The sequence below is a fragment of the Camelus bactrianus genome, chromosome 22 (assembly GCF_048773025.1).
Source record: "Camelus bactrianus isolate YW-2024 breed Bactrian camel chromosome 22, ASM4877302v1, whole genome shotgun sequence".
Taxonomy (NCBI): Eukaryota; Metazoa; Chordata; class Mammalia; order Artiodactyla; family Camelidae; genus Camelus; species Camelus bactrianus.
This window is the reverse complement of record NC_133560.1, coordinates 21099016-21120992: the sequence shown is the minus strand read 5'-3', so window position 1 is coordinate 21120992 and position 21977 is coordinate 21099016. Positions and strand designations below refer to the sequence as shown.

Here is a 21977-nt window from a genome sequence, read left to right as displayed (position 1 = left end):
AATGAACGAATGAATAAATGAGTGAATGAATGAGTGAATCAGTGGTCATTTGGGAGGGATGCCCAAAACGGCGACCCAAGACTCCATCAACCTCTCCATGCCGGTATGCCCATCTCGCATCACCTCAAAGAGCGGGAGGATGCACATAAAGAGGGGGGACTTCCGGGCGGGGTCTTCAGCCCTTCCGGTCCGGCCCCTTTAAGGGGTGGGGACAGCAGGGCGGGCGCTCGGAGCGTCAGGGCGGTGCGAAGATGGCGGCGGCAGTGGAAGGGCCCGGGGCCGCGGAGACGCCCAGCTCGCTGCTGCTTGTGGTGGGCGGCGAGTGCGGATGCCCGGGGCTGCTAGCCTACGTGCTGGAGGAGCTCGAACGAGGTCCGGTTGGCCCAGGGACGTGGGGTCTGGGAGGCAGGCGCGGCCGCGCATCTCGGCCTGAGGGCCGGGGGGATGGAGCAGCGGGGGCGGGGGGCGGCTGATCTTAGGGGCCCAGGGACCCAGTCTCCTTACCATTAGGCACATGTCGCAGGCAGTGGCCGCAGGCGCTGGCGGAGGAAGCGGCGTTCGGGCTCGGGCTGGGGTGCTTCGCCCCGAACAGGGTGCAGACCGGGGAAGGGACACGGGCCCGGATTTTGGGACCCACGCGATTGGGCAACACGGGCAACGGCTCCGCTTCCTACCCTCCGGGCCGCCCCGAATTCCCGAGTCTTAGCAGCCTGGACGTTCTGGAGGGAGGAGCAGCGATGGGGAGGCTGGACCTGGAGCCCCGGGGCCCACTTTCCATTGCTCCGTGAAGAACTGCTAATTGGGCTGTGGGCGGGTGCGGCCCAGGTGCCCAGGGGATTTGGCAGCTGGGAAGGTGAGTCATAGATGCACCTGCAAGGTTTACCTGCAACCGCTTGGCACGGTGGGCCCAGCGGGCCTGGTGCACCCCACACCGTGGTTGGAAGGCATTCATTCATTCCCCATCTCTCAGATTGGCAAGGCCTGCTGTCCATGGCCTGTAAAATGGGGTGGCAGCACCCATTTCGGTTCACATGGTTGGGGACTATTACCCCACAGGGCAGAGATGGGGTGGGGACCACCCGCAGGCTCAGCTGTGCCCTCACAAGGCTAGTGGTCTTTGGTGGGGGTGGGGGCTTGGAGAGGCTGACCCATAGTGAGTGAGGAGATGAAATAAATTTTAAACTCAAATGGTTCAGGAGTGCTCAGAAGGATACAGAGCTGAGAGGACCTGAAGGGTGGGGAGGCAGGGAGAAGTGCCTCCGGGCAATGGGAACAGCTTGTGCAAAGCTTTCTCTGAGGTGGGAACTGTACCTGGGGGTGAGGAGGATAATGAGGGAAGGAGATGACTATTTAGGAGGCAGGGCTTTCTTACTAATGTCATGTGTCTTCTCTATAAAATGCCTGAGTTACGCTTTGGGTTCCCAGATGGTAGAAGCAATGAGCTCCAAAGGCACGTTGGATGTTTCTGAGGATCTAGGCTGTCTTGTGCAGAGGCAGGTTGATGGGAGGGGGCTGTGGCGGCCCCCACCTGCCAGATGCTAGTTAGTGAAGTATTCTGGGAGCTGGGGAGTCCAGCTGAGTTCCTTCCTTGCTTCCCCTGCCCTCCTCACCAGGCATCCGGTCTTGGGACATTGACCCTGGTGTCTGCAGCCTCGATGAGCAGCTCAAAGTCTTCGTGTCCCGGCACTCAGCCACCTTCTCCAACATCGTGAAAGGTGAGTCTAGGGACCCCACCTGCTGTAGCTGCACCCCTTCTGCTCATTCATTGGGCATGTGTTCTCTGAGTGCCAGCTATGAACCAGGCATGGGGGTCGGGGATGACTGTAAACAACAACAGTAATCATACAGCTGCTATCTACTGAGTACAGAGGAGGGGCAGGCCCTGAGCCAGCACTAACTCCCTCAGTCGTCAACAACCCACAAGGCAAGAATTTGTGTTATTGTCCCCATTTTACAGATGAGGCAGCTGAGATGGGGTGGAGGGGACAGGGAGACCTTTGAGGAGGGTCCTTTTGGATGAGAAGCAGCTGCGGTTGGTGTGGAGGGTGGAGGGAAGAGCCCCAGGCAAAGGGACAGGACATTTGGAAAGTGAGGGACTGCTGAGCGGGACTGGAGAGTGGAGCATGGGCTTGGTGTGGCAGAAGCTGTGTCTGGTTCATGGCTGTGATTCCTATACAGTAGATGCTCAATAGATGGGGATCTGAGAAGGCAGGATCAAGGAGGGGGTTGGGATCCGTGCCAGCCCCATACAGGCCATGGCTCCCAGGGGATTTTTGGGTGACTGGGGTGAACTGAGCAGCTGCTGGGTGGGGCCTGGGTGTTGCCTGCAGCTCCCCCTGTCTCAGCCAGCCTGTTGAGTCACCTCCTGGCTGCTGCAGGAGGGGAAGGAAGTGTCCGTCACCTTGCCTCATTGTCCCATCGGTTCTGGGTAGCTTCCTGACCCTCACTGAATTGGCGGGGGAGTAGGGGGAAGCTGGAAATCCCGTCTGTTCTGAGTGATCTTGGCAGCCGCTTCCTCTCTCTCTGCCTTAGTTTCTCTACCTGAATGTGTCAGCATCCACGCATGATGAAAAGTATGTGATAAATGGATAAAGGGTAACCAGCCATGGAGGGTCCATGCCTCTCCAGACTCAGGGTCTGGTGCTCTGTGTTTGAAACATATCTGGGCTCTGGGGAACAGACCAGGGTCAGGCTCCCAGAATCATCCCCACTCCCCTCTCTGTGGCCCGTGAGGCCTCCCTGCCCTCGGCTCCCTCATGTGGCCCCTTGCTCCAGCCCCACCTGCCACCTCCTGATCCTCAGACACTCCAAGCTTAGTCCTGCCTCAGGGCCCTTGCCCATGCTATGCCCTTTTCCTGGTGAGTCCTCCTTGGCCCTCCCTGGGCTCAGGCTCCTTGACTATAAAATGAGGGTGACAGTGGCCTCCCCCACAGGGCTGAGAATTGGGCCCTGCATGCAGCAGAGGCCTGTTGTCACGGCTGTTTCCAGGCCTGCCAAGGCAGGTTTCCTGTTATGGCCTCATCCTGACCTGTGGCCCTACCACAGGCATGTTTGTCCCTGGATGACCTCCCTGGCTGGGGTTCCTGAGAAACCGAGTCCTAGACGGGCTCGTGGCTGCGTGGGGTCACACAGTGGGGCAGGGTTCGGCCCCAGGACAGCCTGACCCCGACACACGTGGCTCAGCCCTAAACTCACAGGGCCTGGTTTCCCCGTAGGCCAGCGGAGCCTGCACCACCGTGGAGACACCCTGGAGACGCTGGTCCTCCTGAATCCATCAGACAAATCCCTGTGTGACGAGGTAGGGGAGGGTAGGCTTTTGCAGGGAGCAGGCTTCGGGGACTGATGCCATCCTCTGTCCTCACCTCCTATATTCCTGACTTCATGCTGCTTGAAATGCTCTTCTGGACACCCCCCCACCCAGTGGCTCCAGCCTCAATTTATTCCCTCAGAGCTGATGATGGGAGCGGGTGGCATCAGAAAAGGTGGGAGTTGGGGAGGAAGGAACTGGATAGGGATGGTCTGGAGGCAAGAGGGCAGGATCTGACCGATATTTGCGTCCTGTGCGTTCCTTCTGGCTGGGGCCCAGTAGTTGTCTGAATTGACTTCTTAATACTTCTAGCTTGTGGACATCTGCACTCTTCTCCCAATTTTCCATGAGAAAGAGAAACAAGATAGAGCCCCCAGACACCCCTCTAGAGACCCTTGTCCAGGTCAATTTCTCTGATCAGAAATGCTCCTGTTTGCTCCCTGGGTGGGGCTCTGGAGGAGACAGAGCCAGACACAGTACCCTCCTCCCCATGGTGTCAGGACTGGGCCAGAGGGAGAGGTGGGCTTGAGGGAGCCCAGAAAGGACTTCCAAGTGGAGGGGGCACTAGAGCTGGGCTTTGTAGAATGAGCAGGATTTGGGGGGGTGGGGTGCAGGCAGGGCCCAGAAGGAGGTCCACAGGCTATAATCCCAGCTTCTAGTTTAGCACTGGCCTGGCCACTGTGGGGACAGGAGTGGGGTGGTTATATGCAGATTTGCGGCTGGGGACTACCCCCAAAGTGGAGGGTCGGCTATCTCACTGCATGGAATACAGCTTTGAAAACTCTCCCCCTCCCTCAGCTCCGAAACCTCCTGCTGGATCCTGCCTCTCACAAGCTGCTGGTGCTGGCTGGGCCCTGCCTGGAGGAGACAGGGGAGCTGCTGCTCCAGACAGGGGGCTTCTCACCCCGCCACTTCCTCCAGGTCCTAGGGGACAAAGAGGTAAGCCTTCCCCTCCCCATCCTGCCTCTGAATCCTGCCTCATCCCCACTGGGCTGTATGGCCCAGCAACCCACTGTTCCCCCTGAGCATTATCCCTTCCTCCTCTGTGGAATGATGGTGGTAACGTGTGTTCCTCCTGTTGTCAGGGCCCAGTCCCATCACCCACTTTGGTTTGAGGCTGCACCTTTAGACCCAGAGGTCTCAGAGGCCTCAAGTGGCACCCCAGATTCTACTTCCCATCTTGGACAGAATTGGATGGGGCCCCTTTTGAATCCCTTAGTCTGGTTAGGGTAGATAAGCAGAAAACTCTGGCAGACCATGTTTTTACATTGTAGTGAGTGATGTAGTGATGGCAAGATAAGAGCCAGTACACAGGGTTGGGGGTGGATACTAATAGAAGTCCTCCCTGGAAGGATCTGTTCTCTAGGAGGTGAGAACACCAAGTGCAAAGGCCCTGGGGCAGGGAGAGTGAGAGAGGGTAGGATGAGTGGAAGGGGGACAGTTGGTGAAGCAGGACAGTAGGCCCTCCTGGACTGTGAGGAGGGCTGGGTTTTGTCCTGAGGGTGACAAGGGCAGGCAAAGGGCCATTCTAGCTCCAGAAGGCAGAACAGAGATGTTCTCACTTAGTTTTCCCGAGGGGCTGGGTGTTGCCTGGCTGCAGGTGACCCCTTAACCATCCCCCTCTCTATAGATCCGGGATCTCCTGGCCTCCACACCCCCACCTGCCAGCCCAGCCAAGCTCACCATCACCTGCCCAACCTTTGGTGACTGGGCCCAGCTGACATCCGAAGTGCCCGGCCTCCAGGGCGTGCTCCAGCTGCGGCTGAACCCTCCAGTGCAGCTGCCAGCTGCTGAGGGCCTGCGTGAGTTCCTGGAATACGTGGCCGAGTCACTGGAGCCACCATCCCCCTTTGAGCTGCTTGAGCCTCCGGCCTCTGTGGGCTTCCTCAGGCTTGCTCGGCCCTGCTGCTACATTTTTCCTGGTGGCCTCGGCGATGCTGCCTTTTTTGCCGTCAACGGCTTCACCGTGCTGGTCAATGGTGGCTCTAACCCCAAGTCGAGCTTCTGGAAACTGGTGCGGCACCTGGACCGGGTGGACGCCGTGCTGGTGACCCACGCGGGTGCAGACAGCCTCCCTGGCCTAAACAGCCTGCTGCGGCGCAAGCTGGCAGAGCGTGAGGAGGCAGCCGCTGGCGGGGGCTCCGGGGACGACAGGCTGCGCAGGCTGATCTCCCCTAACCTGGGTGTCGTGTTCCTCAATGCCCGGGCAGCTGCCTCACGGCTGGTGCGCGGCGAGGATGAGGCGGAGCTGGCCCTGAGCCTCCTGGCCCGGCTGGGCATCACGCCCCTGCCCCTGAACCGGGGGCCACTGCCAGCCGAGCCCACCGTGCTCTTCCAGAAGATGGGTGTGGGCCGGTTGGACATGTACGTGCTGCACCCGCCTTCGGCCACTGCCGACCACACGCTGGCCTCCGTGTGCGCCCTGCTGGTGTGGCACCCCGCGGGCCCCGCTGAGAAGGTGGTGCGTGTGCTGTTCCCTGGCTGCACGCCGCCTGCCCGCCTCCTGGATGGCCTGGTCCGCCTACAGCACCTGGGATTCTTGCGGGAGCCTGTGGTGACCCCCCAGGACCTGATGGGGCCTCGGCGAGCCGAGAGCAAGGAGAGCGTGGGCTCCCGGGACAGCTTGAGGAAAGAGGGTCGGTTGGCAGCGCCCTCCAGGTCTGCCCAAGAGCGCCCTGGGGTGACCCGGAAGGAGCCGCCACGAGCTGAGGCCCCTCGTAGGGCTGAGAAAGAAACCAAGCACCTCCGGGAGGTAAAAAAGGACCCCAAGCCAAACACCACTCGGACCCAGCCCCGGGAAGTGCGCCGGATGGCCCCTGCTGTGGTCAGCAGCAAGAAGGCAGGTGCCCTGGTGGCTCCCAAGCCCCGCAAAGAACCGAACACACCCCGCCTGGGTGTCCCACCGACAGAGAATGGGCCCCACAGCCCCCCCAGCTTCCGTTGTGGAGAGGCCAGCCCCTCCACGGAGGCCTGTGGCTCCCCAGCCTCCCAGCTGCTGGCCACACCCAGCCAGGAGAGCAGCCTGGAGCTGGGGCTGAGCCCAGCTGGGGAAGAGGGTGGCAGCTTGGAGGAGAAGACCCTGGAGCTACTCTTGGCCGCCAGCACCCCCCAGCCATGCACGCCCTCACCCGCCGGAGCCCACCAGGGCCCAGCTGAGAGCAGTGGGCCACTGTCACTGAGCCCGCTGCGGGGTGGAGAGACCGGGCCGGATGCGTCCCCTACAGTGACCACACCCTCGCTGCCCGCCGAGGTGGGCTCCCCGCACTCCACAGAGGTGGATGAGTCTCTGTCTGTCTCCTTCGAGCAAGTGCTCCCGCCACCGCCTGCCACTGCGAGTGAAGCCGGGCTGAGCCTCCCACTCTGTGGCCCCCGGGTGCGGCGCTCAGCCTCCCCGCACGACGTGGACCTGTGTCTGGTGTCACCCTGTGAGTTTGAGCACCGCAAGGCCGTCCCCATGGCTCCAGCACCCTCATCCCCTGGCAGCTCCAATGACAGCAGTGCCCGGTCCCAGGAGCGGGCGAGTGCTCCAGGGGCCGAGGAGACACCACCCACATCTGTTAGTGAGTCCCTGCCCACCCTGTCTGACTCAGACCCCCTGCCAGCTGCCCCCGGCACTGCGGACTCAGATGAGGATACAGAGGGCTTTGGGGTCCCTCGCCGTGACCCATTGCCTGACCCCCTCAAGATCCCCCCACCGCTGCCCACCCCACCTAGTATCTGCATGGTGGACCCTGAGATGCTGCCTCCTGAGCAGGCCCGGCTGAGAGAGGGCCTCGGCCGTACCCGCAAGCCCCTCAGCCGCCCCAACCCTGGCTCTGCTGCCCCCAAAGCCGCTCCAGTGACCACTGCCAAAACCAAGGGGCTGACCAGTGGGGACCGGGCCAGTCGGCCACTCAGCACCCGGAGCGAGCCCAGTGACAGAGGAAGTCGGACACCCCTGTCCAGAAAGGCCTCAGTCCCGAAGATGACCACTCGGGGTCCATCAGGTAAGTACCTGGGGGCTGGAGTCCTGCAGTGGGTTACCTGCCTGAGTCCTGTTCCCTACTTGCTATGTGGTCTCAGCCACACCCGCCACCCTTTCTGGGCCTCAGTTTTCTCCTATAAAATGGAAGCTCTGACCTGACTGTTTTAAGCACTTATAATTCCAAGTGCTCAAGTAGTACGGTCAATGGAACGTGAGCACAACCAGCATCCTGAATTTTCCAGTAGTCACCTTAAGCAGAAACAGGTAAAACTAGTTTTAATGGTATATTTTATTGAATGCATTTGTGTCCAGGTTCCCAAGACCACCCCCAGGTTCCAGGATTGGCTAGGAGACCTCGGTGTAGAGTCAGACTCATGGCGGAAATTTATTACAACAAAAGGATACAGAGTAGAATCAGTGAAGGGAAAAGACAAGGGGGGAGTCCCAGGGAAACCAGGCACGAGCTTCTGGAGCCCTCTCCCAGTGGAGTCACACACCATGTGCTTCATTCTCTGAGCTACAAGCTGTGCTGACCCGTGTGAAGTGCTGTCCACCAGGGAAACTCCTTAGAACCTCAGGACCCAGGGTTTCTGTTGGGGATGATCATGCAGGCAGCCTCTGCCTGACACGTACGCTGAAAAGGGTTCCTAGATCCAGTTCTTGGACACTAGCTGGGTGTCCTACAGTTCCCTTCAATTCTGACACTATCTAGAGATAGACCCGTGTTCCACGGGTAAAGGGCTCTGCCCCACAGGCACCCTCAACTTCAGATGCCAGTCACAAGTCCAGGTTGTTACCTGTGCTTCTGACCAAATGGCTGTAAATCAGAGGTTCCCATGACCCCCTCCTTGGATCTGGTTAATTTGCCAGAGCAGATGACAGAACTCAGGAAAACTCGTTTACTCTCTAGATTACTGATTTATTATAAAAGGCTCTTAAAGGATACGAATCAACAAACAGATGAAGAGATACATAGGGTGAGGTCCCAAACGAGATCTGATGTCCTTGTGGGACTTGGGGCCCTGCACGGTGGCACACAGAAGTGTTCTGTTTCCCTGATGTGGAAACTCTCTGAAAGGGGGCCAAAAAGCTGTCCTCTGGGGCTTCTATGAAGGCTTCATTACACAGTAATGATTGACTAAATGATAGACCAATGGCGACTGATTCAACCTCAAGCTCCTCTTCCCCTCCCTGGAAATCAGGGGGCAGAACTGAAAGTTCCAACCCTCTAATCACGTGGTTGGTTCTCCTGGCAACCAGCTCCCACCTTGGGATGGGATCCAAGGTCACCTTCATTAACATAAATCCACTTGTGATGGAAAGGGCTTGTTATGAATCGTAACAAGACACCCATTTCACCTTTTTGGCCCCGAAGTGTTTTCTGGAAATGAGGACAAGAGACCAAATGTAACAAGATGTTGCCTTTGCTCTCATTGAGCAGAAAATTCCAACGGTTTGGGGAGCTGTAAGCCACGAATTGTGGATGAAGACCAAATACGTCTGAGAATGACCAAGTGTATATATTTTTTATAAATCACAATATCACAGTCCACCCCCTGGTCTTTGAACACAGATCCCGTACGGCAAAACAGTCATACCTACCCCAGCAGCTGTGTATGGGACAGCAGTTAGAGAATAGATACAGCAGTAGTACCCACACTGCGGGGAGGGTACGGCTCAGTGGTAGAGCGCATGCCTGGCATACATGAGGTCCTGTGTTCAATCCCCGATAGTGCCGTTGAAAAATAAACAAACCTAATCCCTATCCGCCCCCCGCCGATGTACCAACACCAACAGGCCTAACATTTGGAGAAGCTAGTGTGGGGTAGGGATCAATTTAAGGAAACACGTCATTTGCTACTTGGACTTTGCAATAAACTTGTGCAGAGCTATTTAGCACAGAAATCAGCTGGTGATTCGCTCGATCCAGTTGCTCCTTGGGCCAGTCCTTTTCCATGTGTATTACATCCAGAGGAGGCTTAACTTAGTCTCCCAATGCATCTGATCATCACTGTCAGCATTATCACAAGACTTATTTACCTAAAGTAGTTGAATCTTACCAACTCCAGGGTTACACCGTATTGAAATATGGTCACGGTACAATTCAGTTTCATTACAGAGCAAATCAGAACTACAGAGATGTTCACTTTGCCTTCCCAGCAAAATCTGCCTTTGCCCATATGACAGATATTATTAAGGACAAGGGTCGTGACAATTGGCCATGAGTCAGTTAGCTCCAGATTCCAAGGTCACTGGCGACAAAGCCACTCACCCAGTCTCAGCTCACAGGCTTGTGTGGAGTCTGGTTTCCATCATGTGTTATATAGCAGGGCCCACCTCCCTCCCTCGGGGAAGACATGAATGGTATTTAGAATATTCCTGTCCCTGTTAACTGGACCACAGGATATGTTTTATTTCTAGCTTTACTGGGGGTGAGAGCAGTCAGGGTCCATCTGTGTAAACCACAGATCCTCCCAGAGAATTTCCTTAAGCTTGGAGGGCCGTAACATAGGTGTGGGTGCCCCTGAGCCTCAGCAGCTAGGATTGGGGGGCCACTTCAGCCTCTGTTTGTATTTATTTTAATACAAAATACTATTTTGTTGAGAGGCCTTTTTGGGTCAGAGAACAGGCCCCTTCCCAGCACTGGGTTCTAGCCCGTCCAGCATTATTGGCTGAGTCTGCCTGACCCACTTTGCTAAAACCTCATTCTCTTTCCAGACTGACTCCCATCCTTTGCCTTCCTGGATGAGACCTCCCTCTAATCTGCCTATTCCAGTTAATCTTTTTCTAGTGAATGTTGCTGCTCATTAAGAGCGAATCCAACTTGTCCTAGGATACCTAGATTTAGCACTGATGTCCCCTAAGGCTCTTTTCTGTCTTGTGGGCCAGTGTTGTTGAATGCACCATGGATGTTGTTTTTTATCTATTTCTTATATAGTAGGTTGTATCTGCCTATCCCAAATTCCTAATTTACCTCTCCCTGGTCGTCAAGATTGAGAATTACACAGTGATTACATAGATCTGTCAGCTCAGAGCCCCGCACCACATGGTTTGAAGTCTTAGTAGGGAGCAGTTCTTGGAAATTCCTCCCCAAATGATATCCTTGGTAGTAGATGTAGCCTGAAAACTAGGAGTCAGAAGATCCAGGCACATTGCTGGAATCACCAGAATTCCATTTAGTCATTAACAGTTGGTCCTGTTCATCAATATATCTTAAGACCAGAATGTCTCCCAGAGTGATGCCACTCAGATCAGCAGGCTGCCTATTCAGTCTTGTCAGGTCCCCAAAGCAGGGCTGGCTTCAGCAAACTAGCTTCACCCTGCCGGGCATCTGGTGTGCTTCTGCTGAGAGATTGAATTATTCTCTTGCTCTGAGCCTCTCTCCAGCTATTAATAAAATGTTGGATTTCCCTCGTTGCATAACCCACTTATTCATCACTTTACCCTCAGCTATTATTTCTCCTTCTCTCCACTTGTCATTTATCTTTACCCAAACTTTTCCACCCTTAGACGGGGACATGAGGTTCAGCCACTGTGCTGGTCCAGACGGCTGGCAGCAAACCAGGCTAGCGAGTGCCTCCCCCTCTGTCCGCTCCCACCCGTGTAGAGTGGGGTTACGCGGGTACAGAACCACGGGCAGCACAGCAGCACTCACTGGTGGCCCCAGCTTTGCCTGAGGGCTGAAGGCCCCCTCATCAGGCCCTTAGGAACTCTGACATGAAGATTTAAAGGTATGGTTCCCGTTTCTGGTTTAGGAGTCATCCCTGCTTCTGGCACCCGCACTTGCATCCCTGGTCCTGGGACCACTGCATCAAGTAGGGAAAAACAAAGTTGCTGTGACGTGGGGAAGAATGACAGTTGCGTCAGCATCCTCCCCCACCCCCACTTCCCCACATCCCTCAGAAAAGGGGAGGAACCTATCTGGTGGGGACCCCCCTTAACCCCCTGATGTCAAGCATGAGCACACACTTTTGAAGGCGTTTAAGCCCACCTCTCATGGCTTTATCTTCCCCCCTATTTTAGATAGCAAATGTGGCAGCCACCCATTCCGATTTTCTAGTAAACCATCATTCTGAGGGTGATAATACAGCACATCTGGTGTGTGGTCTCTTGGCCCACTGTTGGACGATATGGGCTGTAATGTGTGTCCCTCGGTCCGAAGAATAACAACTCAGTGGCTCAAGTGGTCACGGTGTTTTCTGTTCCTGTTTTGAGCGTTTGCATCTACTATCAGGTATGAAAAGCCAGCCCGGACTGTCTGTTCCTGTTAGGACTCGTTCATAGTGCTCACCTCATCCCACCCCGGGGGCCACTGGCATGGGTCCAGTGTAATCCGCTTGTCAGCTCTGGGCCAGGCCTTGCCCCCGGGGAGTTTCCCCCATCGCCATCTGTGGTTTCTCTCTCTTGTTGACAGTTCTTATTGGCCTTTTGTGCCTTGCAGGCTGCCAGACGAATATATCTGGGTCTAGCCACCCGCCCTGCATTGCTGCACCCCTCCCCAACGTCCAGTCATTCACAGACGCTGATCCATGGCCACCTCAGGAAGCACACCAAAAGATCCACTTGGTGGTTCAGTCACCTTCCAAACCTGGAAGGGGTTCTTCTGATGGGCATGGACATGTCCTGCTTTAAGGCGCCTCTTAAATTCCCAGAGTGATTTCCACAGGGCTGTGCCCCTTGCAGGCGCCCTTTTAATAGTCCAGGTTTCCATTGCCTAGCCACCTGACCATATGGCCAGGCCACGGGCTGTGGCCCATGAGTCGGTCAAACTGCAAATATAAGGGCTTTTACTGTTGCTCAATTTCTTCCACCACTGCTGGGAAAACAGCGTGCAGTTCAGGCCACTCAGCGGATCAGTTCTTGCCTTCTTCAATCAGTCTTGCATCCGCCAGTCTTAATGTGGTTGCTTTCCAAACGGCATATTGTCCATTCATCTTGAAACTGCCCTTTGTAAAGCAAGCAGCAATTTGTTGTTCAGTTGAGAGCTGTTCACAGGGCACGTCCACGTGCTAGTCTGTTCCAGCAGCTCCTCAGGTGGCCCCAAAGTCGGTTCTAGAGGAAAAGAGGCTACCTGATCATGATACAGCGGGCATCTCCCTGCTTTCCCTTGGCAGCATGCTCCTGTATGAACCATTTCTGTTTTACTCTGAAACTCTTCTGGGCGTTGCCTTCCTTATTAGAGGGTTTCTCCGACATCACCCAAGGCATTGTGGGTATCTCAGGTTTCATGATTATTTTATGTCCATCAGTCATTGAAGCAATTCCAGTTAACGCCCAATTGCAGGCTAATAATTGTCTCTCAAACACTGTACGGGCAGCAGCATCTTGGAATCTTCTGGCCCCAAATCCCTGTGGTCACTGCTGGGAGGTACTCCTGGGCTTTTGCCATAAACTCCAGTCTGCAGAGGATGATGGCAGACACTCCCAAAATCAAGTCGGAGTCAGAGTCATAAGGGCCCAAAGGCATTGAGAGGGCTGCTTCCCTTTGTAATTCAGACACTGCTTTATTCAGGTCCCCACTCAGATACAGCTTTCCTTCAGGTGGTCTTAAAGGTGGGAGCTAGCAGTGTTCCCAGATGTGGAATACGCACGCTCCGAAATCCAAATCAGCCAAATGCTGGGCTGCTTGTTTGACCGGGGTCTGGGTAGCGACAGCAGTTTATTTTTAGTCTCTGTGGAAGATCCCAGGTGGCTCCTGCCCAGGTTCTTCCTAAGAATTTGACTGTCTGGGCAGGCCCAGGGACCTTTGCTGGATTTACTAAACTCCCCCCGCCCCCCGCCGTGGTCATGTGCATCACCACTGAATTCAAATCAGTCCCAGCCTGTTCTTCCATTTCCACTACCATCATAACACCATCAATGCAATTTATTGTGACACTGGAGACCCCCGTCACATCCCTTCCCTTGTGACCAAATTGTGACAGTAAGCCCGTGAGTTCAGATACCCCTGCGGCAGCACAGGAAAAGTAAATTGGGATCCATCCCACGTGAAGGCCAACTGCTGCTGGCTCTTTTCTGAGATGGGGAGTAGCAGCCGCCTTGCATTTTCTGTAGGGTTGAAACCACGTCCGGAACTGCTGAGCCCATGGGCTGTACAACTTAATTTGAGCCTTGATAGGCTACTGTTCAGTCTCCATGAACCCTCCACCACACAGGACTATCACACTGCAAACCCCTTGGTACCAGCACTCCAGCTTCTAGTATATCATGAATTAAAGTGGGCGTCTTTTTGTCTACCAGGTGTTCTAGAGTGCTCCAAGTTAGCCACCTGTTCTAGGCAGTTAGCCGGAGGGCGGACTTACATGCCTCTGCTTTACAATATGAAGTAGGGGTAGCAATCCCCAGTCAGACATAGTACCCATCCCAAGAATATGTTCAGGTAAAGAAGATGTGACCACCTCACAAATCTGTTCATAAACAGCCCAGTTTTCATCCAAATTTCACCTTGCTCCCAACTGTATTTGCATTTACAGTTCCTCCCAGTCTAACCTTAGGTGCTGCTAAGACTTCGCCAACAGGTGTTGGAATCACAGTGCATTGGGTTCCTGTATCAAGGAGTTCCAGGAAACTTTCCTCCTCTCCTGGCCATTTTATCCACACATGTGCATATGTCTTTGGGTCCCTGCCTGGGGGTGGGGCCAGAAGACCCTGGCCTCTACTTCAGTCTTTATCTTGATTAATCTTCCTGATCATCACCCCAGGGGATTCCTGGTCAGGTTTCTCATTGTAACCTTTGATTTCCAGCTTTTTAAACTCCTCCAAATAAATAGATAAATAAATAGAGTGGACTTGTTTGGGGCCTTTTAATAGTTCTAAGTCGACACCTGTTTCAACTCTGTCAATGTCAGCTTTATTCATGCCATGTTTCAACAGCAGTCTGAGGAGTTCCACTCTGCTGGGTCGAGTCCCTTTACTCTCCCCTTTGTCCCTACTTCCTTCCTACCTTCCTTTCTTTCTTTCTTTCTTTCTTTGGAAGTATAGTTGATTTACAGTGTTGTGTTAGTTTCTGGTGTACAGCGTAGTGATTCAGTTATATATTCTTTTTCATACTCTTTTCCACTATAGATTACTACAAGCTATTGAATATAGTTCCCTGGGCTGTACGGTAGGACCTTGTTGTTTATCTATTCTGTATATAGTGGTTTGTATCTGCTAATCCCAAACTCCCAATTTATCCCTCCCCTGGCCCCTTTCCCCTTTGGTAACCATAAGTTTGTTTTCTATGTCTGTGAGTCTCTTTCTGTAATGTTCTTGGTGTCAGTAAGACCCACAGGGGAAGCTGAGACAGCAGATCTGATGAGGCTTCTTGAACTATTGTTCAGTTTTGTGGCAGTAAAGTTACATGGAGGTGCCCCATGCAACAGGGATTCCCTTCATCACAGCATTTACCATAACCTGGGTAATGGGCATGTTCAGTGTGTGAATGTCCCAGTTACCTCAAAACCAACCCCACGTGGCTTGCCTAGGAAGCATCTCAGCCACTTTGTCTGGCATTCATAGTGGGAGTCGGGTAGTCCTCCTCCACAGGATAAACTTTCCAGTGGCTTTTGTCCAGTCCATCAGGCTGGCTGTTCCTTTGACAATAACCTCCTGAGTGTCTGGATCACACACAGCCATCTCTGATTGTTCAGCAGGGAGCTGCAGGTCCTACGTCAACCCAAACACGCTCTTCTGCCCTGCAGCATTCAAAACCAAAGCCACAGCCCCCAAATTGGTTACTCTTGCAGTCCATTTTGGTAAAGGGTCTTCAGGAAACTGGTGGTACTAATCCACAAAATGAGTCAGTTTCTTCATACTGTAGCCCCTGCTTTTGGTTGTTTCATGCTTTTGCCCTCCCCTTAATATTCACTGCCTGCTTGGTGACCAGAAATCTTAGAGGTACTTCCTTTTGCCCCTGCCTAATTTCCCCCTTTCTGGGCAGTTTTGAGGCTAATGGCCAAAGCCTAGATTGACCCAAATCTGAAATTGGTTCAGCATCAAGGCCCAAACAAGCACTTTTTTTAACTTTTATTTAGGCTATTACAGGAAACAATAGCCAGGAAACTATATTTAGCATGCTGCTTATTATTTGGCACTTCTTATATATCCAGTGAACCAACTCATTGGGAGTTGGGTCTACTACCATTTCTACTTTCCACTGGTAACTTTTACCTTTAGTAACTGATCATAGCACAGCTGCAGTTTCTTACTATGGGTGACCAGGTAACCATCCATGAGTCAGTTTCCTCATTGTCTGCCCTTCTATCTTTCTCTTCAAAAAACACATGTTTCCATAAACCAGGACCATTCTAACAAATCCCACGCCTGACACCAACCAAAAAGGGTTCCTGGACCCAATTCCATTATGTGTGTGTGTGTGTGTGTGTGTGTGTGTGTGTTGAGGGGTAGGGGAGCTTCTTGGACACTTTCAGGGTGTCTAAGAATTCAGTTCAATTCTGACACTATCTACCTGGAGATAGAATCACATTCCACAGGTAAAGGGCTCAGTCCCACAAGACCACCTTCCTCTTCAGATACCATCACAGCCCAGGTTTCTACTTGTGCTTCTGACCAACTGGCTATAAACTGGAGGTTCTGAACGACACCTTGCAACTCAGGATGCCGTTGCAAGTCAAGTTTGTTACCTATGCTTCCGACAGACTGGTTATAAATCAGAGGTTCCCATGACCCCTGTCTTGGCTTTGATTAATTTGCTAGCACAGCTCACAGAATTCAGGAAGACCAATTTACTCACTAGATTACCAATTATAAAATGACACTGAAGAATACAAATCAACAAACAGATGAAGAGATGCATAGGACGAGGTCCTGAACAAGGGATCTGATGTCCTTGTGGAGCTTGGGGCCCCACACAGTGGCATGCAGAAGTGTTCTGGTCCCCAGATGTGGAAGCTTTGAAAAAGGGCCAAAAAGCTCTCCTTTGGGGCTTTTATGGAGGCTTCATTACAGTCATAATTGACCAAATCATTGGCCAGTGGTGCCTGATTCAACCTCAGCCCTCTCCTCTCCCCAGAGCCTGGGGAGGAATTGGGCAGGACTGAAAGTTCCAACCTTCTAATCACACGGCAACTAGCTCCCACCCTGGGATGGGATTCAAAGTCACCTTCATTAACATAAGCCTAGTTGTGATGGAAAGGGCTTGTTATGAATAACAAGACACCTATTTCACTTTTACGCCCTGAAGTAGTTTCTGGAACTGAGGCCAGGAAACCAAATATTGTAACAGAAGATGCTTCCATTGCTCTTACTGATCAGAAAATCCAAGGGTTTGGGGAGCTGTGAGATAGGAACTGTGGATGAAGACCAAATACATCTGTGAATGACCAACTGTTTATAGATTTCTTATAAATCACAGTATTGCATACACCAAAATTCCAGACTCCCCAGAAAGGGGCAAGCAGGTGTACAGCATAAGCCACATGGCTGTACAGTGTGGGCATATTGATCACTTTTCCATGTGCTTATTAGATATTTGTGTATCTTTGTAGGACTGTCCTTTGCCCATTTTGGAGTCAGGTTATTTGTCTTTTTGTGGTTAGGTTCTGAGAGTTCTCTATATATTGTCTCTCTATATCTTATCAGATATACAATTTCCAAATATTTTTCCCATTCTGTGAGTTGCCTTTTTTACTCTGTTGTTAGTGTCTTTTGATGCACAGAAGTTTAATTTTCATAAAATCCAGTTTGTCTGTTTTTTGTTGCTGGTGCTTTTTGGTGTCATTGCCAAATCCAGTGTCATGAAGCTTTTGCCTTATGTTTTCTTCTAAGAATTTTATAGGCTTAACTCTTATATTTTGCTCTTTGATCAATTTTGAGTTAATTTTTGGGTATGGTGCTAAATAAGCATTGAACTTCATTCTTTTGCATGTGGGTATCCAGTTTCCCAGGACCATTTGCTGAAAGACTGTCCTTTCCCCCGTTAAATGTTCTTGGCACCCTTGTCAAAAATCATTTGACCATATATGTGACAGTTTATTTCTGGGCTCTCTATTATGTTCCATTGATCTATATGTCTGTCTTGATACCAGTACCATATTGCCTTGATTACTGTAGTTTTGTAGTAATCAGGATATGTGGGTCCTCCACCTTTGTTGTTCTTTTTCAAGATTGCCTTGGCCATTTGGGATCCTATGAGATTCCATGTGAGTTTTAGAATGTATTATTCTACACCTGCAAAAAAAATTCATTGAGAATTTTGATAGAAATTGCATTGAATCTGTAGAAACGCTTTGGGTAGTATTGGCATCTTAACAATATTAGGTCTTCCAATCCATGAATATAGGATAACTTTCCATTAATTTATGTCCTCTTTAGTTTCTTTCAGCAGTGTTTTGTAGTTTCTGTATACAAATATTTCACCAAATTCATCTATTAGTTCTAATAGGTTTTTTTGTGTGTGTGGAATTGTTAGCATTTTCTGCACATAACATTGTATCATTTGTGAACAGAGAGAACTTTACTTGTTCCTTTCTAATGTGGATGCCTTTTGTTTCTTTTTCTAGCCTTATTGCTCTGGCTAGAATTTCCAGTACTATGTTGACCAGAAGTAGCTAAAACAGGTATCTTGGCCTTGTTCCTGATCTTGGAGGAAAAGCTTTCAGTCTTCCTCCATTAATTATGGTATGAGCTGTGGGTTTTTCCACATATGGCTTTTATTATGTTAAGATATTTTCCTTCTATTCCTACTTTGTTGAGTATGTTTATGATGTAAGAGTGTTGAATTTTGTCAAATGCCTTTTCTGCATCAACTGAGATGATCATGTGTTTTTTTTTTCTTCATTCTGTTAATATGGTATGTTACATCAATTGATTTTTGTATGTTGAACCCTGCATCCCAGAAATAAATCCCGCTTGGTCATGGTGTATGATCCTTATGATCTGCTGAATTTGGTTTGCTAGTATTTTGTGGAGAATTTTTGCATCAGTATTCATAAAGGTTATTGGTCACTAGTTTTCTTTTGTCGTAGTGTCTTTGTCTGACCTTGGTATCAGCAATGTTAGCCTCATAGAATGAGTTGGGAAGTATTTCCTGTTCTTTAGTTTTTTGGAAAATTTTGAGAAGGCTTGGTATTAGTTTTTTAAATGTTTGGTAGAAACCCAGCAGCATGTAACCAACATGAAAAATTACTAGATAGTCCCCTTTTTTATTTTCCACACTACATCTTGGGAGCCTGGTGCGTGCTTTGCACTCCCAGCTTGTCTTAGCTCACAGTCCACACATTCCAGTACTCGGCAGTCCCTGCATCAGCGCAGATTCAAACTTACCAAGGAAGGGATGGCAAGAAAGCAGCAACAGCCATGACTAATCATAACTTTAGCTTGTGTTCACTGAGCGCTTCCTCAGGGCTGGGCCCTATTCTAGTTGCTTGGAGAGGCTCAGCCCTCCAGATTTGACAGACATCTCCAGCTTCTCTCCTCGCGTGGCCTGTCCTCCACTCCTGGCCACCTTGGTTTCTTGATTGTCTTCTAGCTCAGCGCCACCCCCATCCCCCCACCCAAGCCACCACCTCTTATCTTTCCTGGGCAGATTCCAAGGGAGGAACCTGATGGGCTCCTATGTTCTTTGGTGGGTCAGGGGTTCCCAGCACAGTGTCAGGGAGATAGAGGGGGGTCCCCCAGAGCCCACGGACAAGGCTGGCACCTGGAGGCTGGGGGTGTTCTGAGGCCCTATCCTGCCGGGGCATTTGGCCTCTTTCCAAAGGCCACAGTCTTGGCCACTCGGGGGTCTCCTGCTCCCACTAATTCTCATAAACCAACCATCCATTCTGGTGTCAGCAAAACCTGTCTTAAAGGGCCAGGGGGTAAACATTTTCAGCTTTGCAGGCCAGAGGGTCTCTGTCCCAGTTACTCAGCTAGTTGTTGTAGCACAAAAGCAGCTCAGTAAGTACCCGAATGGGTGTTCTAGGAAAACTGTATATATTTACAAAAGCAGGCGGTTGCCATCGCTTGCCAGTCCCCACTCTACCCCTGTCCTCGCACCCCACGGCTTCTGCCCATGTTCCCCTCATCTTCTCTTTGCTATTGTCCTTCTGCTGCTCCTGTCTTCCTCTTGCTTTCCACAGCTGTGGTGGCTTTCCCTTCCTGAGGCTCTGCTCAGGATCCCTGATGCCACCATCCCCAGTTATGAGCAAGAGATGCTACTTGCCCAAAGCTGGGGGTTTCATTCATTCTGCAAATGCCCCCTGGTCCTACATCCTGGTCTGGACAGTGTTTATGAGCATAAGATGCCAAACATCTGGTGGGTTTCCTGTGCCCAAGACCCAGCTCTGTCCTCCCATCAGTTGATGAGTTCCCTGGCCCAGGAGTGGTGGCCTTGTCCCCCTTGACAAGGCCTGGAGAGCAGCTGCCCTATCTGCATCCAGGCTGCCCCATCCTGCTTCTCCCGCTTGCAACTCTGTCCTTCCCACAACCACTCTGGCTCCCCATCATCCTTGAGGGCAGGAATTTTTGTTCTAGTCACTGCCATGTCCCTAGGCTATGGTGCCCAGGAGGGTTTGATAAACACCTGATAAGTGCCCCTTGAGTAATTGAACAGATGGATGCTGCTGAAGCAGCAGAGCATTCCAGGTACTGCTGCTTTAGGGGCTCAACCTCCAAAACTCCCTCTTCCAGGAAGTCCTCGTTGGTTGCCCCCTCCCACAGGCCCTGGGGATGTCTGTGTCCAGGGACTAGCCAGGAAGGATCCAGGCACTGAGGGGTTGGCCAGGGTGTTTGCAGGGTTCATTGAGTAACTGCCGCTCACAGGGAGGGCTTGTCAACCATAAAACGGTGAGATCAGACCTCTGCCAGGGAGGGAGCCACTCAAGAGGGGTGCAGGTGGAGCTGGGAGCCTCATCTCAGGCCCTGGGTCTCAGCCCCTTTCCTGTCCCTGGAGCTCACGACTGACCCCATCCCTGTTGCCCACAGGGTCAGCTGGCAGTCGGCCAGGAGGGTCAGCAGCCCCACCCAGCTCCCCTGTGTACCTCGACCTGGCCTACCTGCCCAGCGGGGGCAGTGCCCGCCTGGTGGACGAGGAGTTCTTCCGGCGGGTGCGTGCGCTCTGCTATGTCATCAGCGGCCAGGACCAGCACAAGGAGGAGGGCATGCGGGCCGTCCTAGATGCGCTCCTGGCTGGCAAGCAGCAGTGGGACCGGGACCTCCAGGTGAGTGACCAGCGGGGGCCTCAGGACAGTCCTGAGGGCAGCAGATGGCAGGGTGGGGTCAATGCTTCCTAATGTCTTCCTGTTAAACCCGCACAGTCCTGTGAGGTCGAAGTGACCTTCACCCACATCAGAGGAGGGAGCAGAGCTCAGGGAGACTAAGCCATGCCCCCATGGCCATGGGGCAGTGAGGCCAAATGCCAGAGTCCCTCCCAGCCCTCAGGACTATGTTCCTGTTACATCCACTTCCTTGTGTGTCTGCGCAAACCTGGATGAGGGCGTGGATGGGGCTGGTTTGATCACCTCCCCTGACCTCTGCCCCTTAACCTCCCCAACATTATGAGGATTGGCCAGGAGGAAACAGGGAGTGTGTGGTGTCTATGCAGCTGAGAAAGTTGAGAATTGGCCCCAAGGGCTGGCGTCATTTCCACAGGAAGCTTTGAAGTAGAACCTTGAAGGGGGAGGCGAGTTTAGGTAGAAGGAGTCTCCAGGTACCTGGCTGCCCACTCAGGAGTTGAGTGTGTGACACCTGGCCTGGCACACAGTTTCTGGAGCAGCTGGGAGGGAGAGTCCCGGGCCGAGGGCACAGCACAGGCAGAGGCCGAAGTGGGGAGCAAGCTTGGTGCATTCAAGGAGCTGGAGGGAGGCCTGGGGAGTGAAGAGTGGGAGAGGGTGGTGGAGGGTGGGTGGAAGCGTGGAGAGGAATTCACAGAGGAGTAGTCTGGTCTCCTGGATTGTAGAAGGGACCGTGGGGGCTGTGGGAAAGAGAAGGGACTTCAGGGACTGGCTGGCAGTGGCTACAGACATCCAAGCGAGAGAGAATGGAGGCAGAGCAAAGGTGGTCAGAGAAGAGGGGCCTCAGCGGCCATGGGGCTGGGGCAGGAGGGAAGAGGGTGCTGCCCCTCACCATTGGTCTATCTGTCCCACCCACAGGTGACCCTGATCCCCACCTTCGACTCAGTGGTGATGCACGAGTGGTACGAGGAGACACATGCCCGGCACCAGGCGCTGGGCATCACGGTGCTGGGCAGCAACAGCACCGTATCCATGCAGGATGAGGCCTTCCCTGCCTGCAAGGTGGAGTTCTAGCCCCGCCCCCAACCCCGCCCCTCTGCCCAGAGTCTGCCACTGTCCTGAGATTCACCTGCGATGGAAATAAACCAGGTACTCCGCTCAGCTGTGGCCTCAGTTCCTTCTGCTGGCGGGAGACTTAGCACCCAGGCCCATCATTGCTGCCATGTGGGTCCTCAGTTCTAGGGAGACAGGCTCTGCAGAACCCCCAGTGGCCCCCAAATCAGGCACTCTCTGGCCTCTAGGTCCCAGATGGGAAAACCCAGGACCAGGGGAGGCAGGGCCTCTTAAGTAATGACCTCTGGCCAGTGGAGCTCACTGCTGACCACGGCCTTCCAGCCCAACCTAGCCACCTAAGGGGCCCACATTATAGACTGGGAGGGCAGCTGCCAGACCCTGGCCACACAAACCAGTTGGTGGCTGAGGTGAGATCTGAACCCCAGTCTCTATGATCCAAAGCCATTAAACAAAAGTTGCCTTCTGTTCCTAGAGATAA

At 52.7% G+C, this 21977-nt stretch overlaps 1 protein-coding gene across 1 annotated transcript; it reads left to right on the top strand.

The window, feature by feature from the left end:
• Positions 1 to 216: 216 nt before the first annotated feature.
• On the top strand, positions 217 to 21586 carry MAP1S (microtubule associated protein 1S). The gene is made up of 7 exons (XM_010972130.1): positions 217 to 372; positions 1614 to 1715; positions 3216 to 3298; positions 4106 to 4246; positions 4938 to 7293; positions 20178 to 20413; positions 21344 to 21586. Exons 1-7 carry the CDS (start codon positions 252 to 254, stop codon positions 21497 to 21499), a joined length of 3195 nt encoding a protein of 1064 aa, XP_010970432.1. The 5' UTR covers positions 217 to 251; the 3' UTR covers positions 21500 to 21586.
• The last annotated feature ends 391 nt before the right edge of the window (positions 21587 to 21977 follow it).